We start from the raw sequence: 6,616 nt of genomic DNA, 5'->3' as shown, positions 1-6,616 counted from the left end.
TTTGCTTTTTGAGGGCGCATTTCGCATACTCCATGTGCCTGCCTTTGAGGCTGAATACAACAAGTACTGGCAGAGTCCTTCTACGGCGCGCGGGATCTTCGTGACTCAGCTCCAGGTGGTTCTAGCCCTCGGAGCTATGGTGCACTCACACACTTCGCCAAGTCACAGTGTTACGTCCTGGTGGCTATTCGAGGCACATACATGGCTCAGCCGGGCAAATTTCAAAAGGAAGCGCCTGACCTTTGAAGAACTACAGCTTCATTGCCTTCTTTGCCTCGCTGAAGCTAATAGCTCTGGTCCTGAAGATGTTTCATGGATTGACACGGGAGGTCTGATAAGGGCTGCCATGTCTCTAAATCTTCATCGCGACCCGCAGCACCTTGGAGTTTCACAACGCCAATCCGAAATGCATCGACGCCTTTGGGCCACAATCCTCGAATTGAATCTGCTACTCTCTCTCCAGGCAGGTCGTCCACCCCTGATTTCTGTCACAGACTACGATACACGACCTCCAGAAAGCTTGAGCGACGACGACATAGATGACAAGTCGGCCCTTCCACGGCAACCAGGCAGGCCTTCGCAATCCTTTGTTCAGGTGTCCTTATTTGAGTCTTTCTCTCTAAGGCTCGACATCGCATCTAGACTCGGCGCCTTTGGCTTGGATATTCCTTACAATAAGCTGCTTCAATTTCATTCAGAGCTCAGCCGAGCTGACGTACAGTTGCGACAGCGTTTAAGAGGCTTGACGGAACCGGATACCATTTTCCAGAAGCATCTCGCCGAGACCTTGCTATCTCGGTATCTGCTCGCAATCCACCTACCAGTGCTTGGCAGGTCCATTAGAGACCCTGCCTACCATCTTTCCCGCAGAGTATCTATCACTGTTGCCGTAAGAATGGCGAGAACAATCGGCATTATACCCTGGTCAGCAAACGTAGACGACGTATCAAAGCTTAGATGCCTTTTCATCCGAAGTGCAGGCATTTTCCGATTCGTTGCTATCCAAGCTGTTTTTGCGATTGTTTTCGAGTTCGTCACACTCAAGCAGGAACAGCGAGAGACACTCGGAGGTTTCCCAATTTTGGACGAAGACGAACTTTCGCAACACCTTGACTCTGCTCTGTCATGGGCGGAGGAACGAGTCAGCACTGGCTTGCCGGACGTTCATTCTGCTTGCTTCATCGCTGCCTGCAAAGAGTACGCCGTTGCGCAGTGTGATTCGTCCAACACACCTGAAGAGGCCATCATCGAAGGAGCCCTTCAGTCCAGTCGTAGGTGTCTGCAGGCCTTGGGTGTAGTAGTCGAAGGCTTGGGTCGATCAGCTAGTGACACCGCAGATCCACCGCGTGCTTCGACCGAAGAAACCCCTGTTGCACCAGACATCTGGGCTGGCGAGCTGACCGAGGAAGGTATAGTCCAAAACCTCGCTTTGGACTGGGCATACTATGCAGGCCCTACTCTAGCGCCTTACGGGGATGATAATTTGGGACTCATGACATTTTAAGTAAAATAGGTTGGCGATTTGCGGGTTCATATCTTTCAGACCGGTGTGGTACATGATCACCCTCACCACTCGAGCTAGCCATTAATTCGTGATGACTGGCGCCCGTCCGTCATACTTGGAAGTCTCGGCAGCTTCAAGCATGAACCTAGCTACAGTAGCTCGAGAGACTTTGGGCATGAACCCGGCGCCGCTCCCGTTATCTTCATATACCTTGACTTCTGCGGCCTCCATATCCGTCAACAACCAGGGACGCACTTCCACGAAGATGATGTCATGTGCCGCTCTAAGCTCCTGGTCCACCGCGTCATGGTCTTCGCGGCTATAGCGCATATTGGTGTACGCAAATGTCAAACGCATGAAGAAATTGACGTTCGATATCGAGGTACCCGTTCCCACTGCTGACATGACGACTATTTTTCGAACCGGCGGTCTAGCCTCCCGCATCGCAGATATAGTATTCCGCACGCTGTCTGCCATGAGTCGCGGTGGAGAGTTCACGGGATCTGGGGCCGCAAAGGGACTGTCGCTAACTCTGCGGGCGTTCATGGTCACCAGTACAGCATCGACAGCCGAGGGCGATGACTTGAGGGCATTGCTAATTGATGACTGGTCGAGAGGCGTGCCTGTGATTATGGTGAGGCCCTGGCGCTCGGACAAAGCAGAGTCCTTGCGTACGAGTGCGATGACTTGATGGCCTTGGAAAGACGTTAATTGGAGGTCATGGAATGCGACATGGACGCTTCACATACCCTTGTTAAGTGCTTGGTCGATCACAAGCTGTCCAGAACGACCACTGCCTCCGATGACGAGGAACCTCATTATTCTTGGCTTGCGATATTCTCAAGGTTGAGTACGCAGTGTATTAGCACAAGGACGCGAAGTTTGATGGATGTCTCGCTGGCCTATGTAAACGAATTGCGGGAGTCAGTCGAAGGTGTTGTGCGAATCTCGGAAGACAAAGTTGATGATGATTGTAATGATGTTTTTATTTGCAACAAGAAATGCCCATAAGTCTCTATTTATGCCTGTGTCTGATTGTGTCAGCTTCGGCTTACAACATCGAGTTGTCGAGCCCTTCCAAAGTTCATGTAGAAGTCCGCACAATTGTCCGTCGACATTGTCCGTATGAAATGTCCGCTTATATCCGAAGTCGGCCACCCGCGGTGATTGATGCACGGACAATACGTGGAACGTCGGACAACAAGTTGCCGGACAATTCACAAAGCCTGATGGCTTGGGAGGTTTCATTTCAGACTGTGGGTATGGACGAACAATACTTAAGATGACACACTCCCGCTAGGACTTAACTTTCAAAGACATTACCTAGGCCCTTGCAGTCCATTGAGTCGGTCGAGCAAAGTAGCATCAACTCCATCTGGTGTCTTTTGATCTAAATCAATATTCGTCATGGCAGCCACTCAAACAAGCATTGCCATCATCGGAGCGGGTCTTTCCGGGCTCTGTCTTGGTCTGGCTCTTCACCAACAACTTATTCCGTGCACCATATACGAGTCTCGGACTGCACCACTGGACATTGGTGGGGCGATCATGCTTTCACCAAACGCACTTCGGATTCTTGATAGTCTGGGTGTTTACGAGCGGCTAGCACCCTTGGCTTATCACTTCCAAAACCTCCACTTTCGTACCGATGACGATAAACTTCTCGACACATTTGAATTTGGCTCTGAGGAGAAATACGGATTTGACGGTGTACGAGTTTATCGATTCGAACTCATTAAGGTCCTTCTTGAGAAGCTTTCAGAAGGCGGCATCAGACCTCACTACGGCAAGAAGTTTGTCAAAGTCACAGGCGAAGACTCCGAAAGTGTCACTTGGGCCTTTGATGATGGGTCTTCTGAGAAAGCAAGTTTTCTCATCGGCGCAGACGGCATTCACTCTCGCGTTCGGGCGCACATCAATGCCAACGCAATTCCAATTTTCACCAAGATGATTGGTGTCTCAGCTACCATTCCCACAGCGCAGTTGGGCTTCAGGGTTGATGATGACTATCCGCTGCCCGTTACTGTCATGAACAAAAAGCATGGTGCTTTTGTCGCCGCTCCTCAACGTAAGGACGGCTCCGAGATCTTCATTGGTAAACAGTGTCATTTCACAGAAGAGCCCGACCGTGAAGGTTGGGAGCGCATCACAAGCGACAAGGCATGGTGCATTGAATTTCTACGACAAGGAAGTGAGGATTACCCACCATTCGTCGCTCGAGCCGTATCGAACATACGCGTTGAGACCATTAATCTGTGGCCCTTCTACATCATCCCAAAACTCGAATCATGGGCTTCAAGCCAAGGCCGTGTTGTTATCCTGGGAGATGCAGCCCATGCCATCCCCCCTACCGCCGGACAGGGTGTTAACCAAGCGTTTGAGGACGTCTACGTGTTTGCCAAGATCGTAGGCAGGGTAAACCAGACCGCGGACAGGAACTTGCGCTCTGTGCTGCATGAGTGGCAGCTCAAGCGTCAAGAACGAGTTGATCAAGTTCTAGAACTCAATGCAAGCATCAACAAAAGAAGATTGCCAGCAAAAGGCGACGATATAGTCTCTCATGAGGCTTTTGATCTGGATTGGCTCTACGGTGTGGACTTCGAGGCTACGGTGCAGCAACTCTTGGTACAGCACAGCCATTGATAATCAGCTACCCGATTGGCGTATCTAGTCGAGGCCTGAAGACTTTTCTATGAATAGTTATTCCACCGCTATTCTGCACTTCAGTTCTGCTACGTTTCTTGCAAGAAATGCGCAGGTTATTGGACCATTCTCTCGTGTGATTCGCACCCTAGGCTTCACGGAGATCCCACTTTCGTAACCTTGTGATTGTTGTTCTTGAGATTTACAGGGCTGCAGATGATCCACACTCCATCTATATCAGAACCGCATTCGGCTCTGTTGTTTCCTATCAGACCACGAAATCCCCGAAAATTGAACACCACGTCGACGTCAGGCACCCTGTGCAACAGCAATGTCCTCAGCAACTACTTCAGCCTACCATCGTCTAGTCATGTACAAGCACCTAGGAAGAGCAATTTTGCGTCCAAGAAAATGAAGCCTCAGCTCGTACGCCTGTGATGTACCTCGCAAACTCAGATCAAGCCTTCAAGTCTCATTTTCAGCCTCATCGATGAAGCATGCCGCTTCGAGGGCCTTCGTGCTACGTAGCCCTGCGATCATGTCAATGGTGATGTTCTAGTCAGTCATCAGTCAGGAATGAACAAGGCACGGATGTGGAATGAATTAGGCCTTGGAACAAGTGACAGCTCTGATAAGCGTTCTCCACCAGTCCTTCATTATAAAGGCACACACAGCAAAGACAAGATGCGCCAGTTGTGCCTTTAATGCTGAGCGGAAAGATGATTCCATTGCTAACGTTTCTCAGTGAAAACGAGAGAGAGCTAATATTAGATATCCCTCGGTGCGGATGGTGAGTCAGTGACTCAAACCTCTGCGAACTATTAGGGGATCCCACAAAAGGGAAATTGAAGCAGGCCGTGAATTTTCTGGAAATGTGGTCTGGCATTTTCTCTCGATGGAGCGCGGAGGCCACTCATGGACAGCGCGGAAGTCATGCATCATCGTAGTGCAAGTATGCCGAGGTTCCGTCACCATGATAGAGATTGTACGAGATTTGAACAGTCTCATTTCCCCTCAATCGCAGAGACCAGTCATTCATGTTTGTCGTGAGGCTGCCGTTGCTCCGAGATGACGGTTTTTGTCCGTGCCCCTAAGCTACATGGACCGGCATTTTGATCCGTTCTGTGCCTCATTCTTGCAGATGCTGTGCCTGACAGATGTAACGGTCATGCGTCAGATGAGGGTGCATGACCGAGGCCTTCATATTCATCCAGAATCCCACCACGACCTTGGGGTCCGTAGGGCTGTCCTGAACGGTCCGGTTCAAGCTGTGTAATCTTATTTGCAATGTTACCCTGCATCTTCTCCCAGGCCCGGCAACCACTCCGTTCCTTCGCATCGTGAGTTCCTGCACGTGCTGCGACTCAGGGTCACCTCATTTCAATGATGCACCAGAACTAGCAACGGTATGCACGTCTTCAAGGCGAGCTTCTGCTCGGTCAGCTTTTTGGGCACCATCGCCGACGTCTCACATGCAGTCTGATCCCAGCAACAAGTCGGAGTCTCGGCACCTCCCCAATAGAGCAAGGTTATCTTGCGCACCTACGGTCGAAGTCATTTTTCAATTGCTCTGTCAACCTTGTAGCCAGGACTTCAGGATTCGGGGAGCGCTCAAGTGAATCCTCGATGAAGTCAGTAGCGTGCGAATGTCAATCCCGACCCAAATTCTCGTGGTTGCCGTCCAGTGTCAAGTTGCGTCCTCTTCTCGACCACACGGATACATTCTAGACGCGAGTATCTGTTCGCCACGGCCAAAACGCCTCCCACAAACATGAATCGACTGTTCTATGGGGCTGAACTACACTAATCTTCTCATCTGCTGGGAAGGGTCGGCTCCGCATCTGCGTCAATTTCAAAGTGCACTTGCTTGCCCCTACCGTACGGCGCTACAAGGATTTTCGGTACCCTCAGATGGTCGCGTAGCGGATCCCGACAGCTTTCGAACCAGCGAAGACAGCCAAGATACTCTGTCGCTGCCTGCCCCCGACTCTGTATGGCTCTGTCTTGATAATTCCAAGAAGAAAAAATCATCATCGACTTTGAACCAACCACGATCAAGAATCGCCATTCGAGAGCTTGTCCAAAAAAGGATGGAAAAGGTCCAGCCAGCCACGCGTCGCCTTCGTGGGTGCGGAATAGGGACCCAGCCGTTTGTACACGGCAGATCTAGCACCATTGTGCACAAGTTAGGGCCTTCAGTGAGAATGGAATTCATCAGACCAGGTCAGCAGCTCGCTAAGACGATAGTTTCTCAAGCTAAAACGATAGAGGCCAAGGCATTTCAGCGTCCCGCACGCTAGTCTTGTCCGCGTGTGGGCAGTTCAGGCGAGCACGCGGTCGCCACATTCCCATCTCGACCGTCCAAACCCCTGGTATGTGGCGGGCTGTTGGTGACCCGCCCACCCCTGGAACGACCCAGGCCCTCCTTCGACTACCATAACCTCAAGGCTACCTTCTCTTTGGTGGAAT

General features: G+C 51.0%; 2 protein-coding genes across 2 annotated transcripts; one reads left to right on the top strand and one right to left on the bottom strand.

The window, feature by feature from the left end:
* Window positions 1–1,585: 1,585 nt before the first annotated feature.
* On the bottom strand, window positions 1,586–2,323 carry VDBG_05076 (NAD-dependent epimerase/dehydratase; the record flags this gene model as incomplete). The annotated part of the gene is made up of 2 exons (XM_003005424.1): window positions 1,586–2,190; window positions 2,254–2,323. 2 exons carry the CDS (start codon window positions 2,321–2,323, stop codon window positions 1,586–1,588), a joined length of 675 nt encoding a protein of 224 aa, XP_003005470.1.
* A 588-nt stretch (window positions 2,324–2,911) lies between these two features.
* Window positions 2,912–4,147, top strand: VDBG_05075 (kynurenine 3-monooxygenase; the record flags this gene model as incomplete). The annotated part of the gene is made up of 1 exon (XM_003005423.1): window positions 2,912–4,147. One exon carries the CDS (start codon window positions 2,912–2,914, stop codon window positions 4,145–4,147), a length of 1,236 nt encoding a protein of 411 aa, XP_003005469.1.
* Window positions 4,148–6,616: the final 2,469 nt, after the last annotated feature.

This window comes from Verticillium alfalfae, genomic scaffold (genome assembly GCF_000150825.1).
Source record: "Verticillium alfalfae VaMs.102 supercont1.5 genomic scaffold, whole genome shotgun sequence".
Classification (NCBI taxonomy): Eukaryota; Fungi; Ascomycota; class Sordariomycetes; order Glomerellales; family Plectosphaerellaceae; genus Verticillium; species Verticillium alfalfae.
This window is presented reverse-complemented; position numbering and strand designations above follow the sequence as displayed.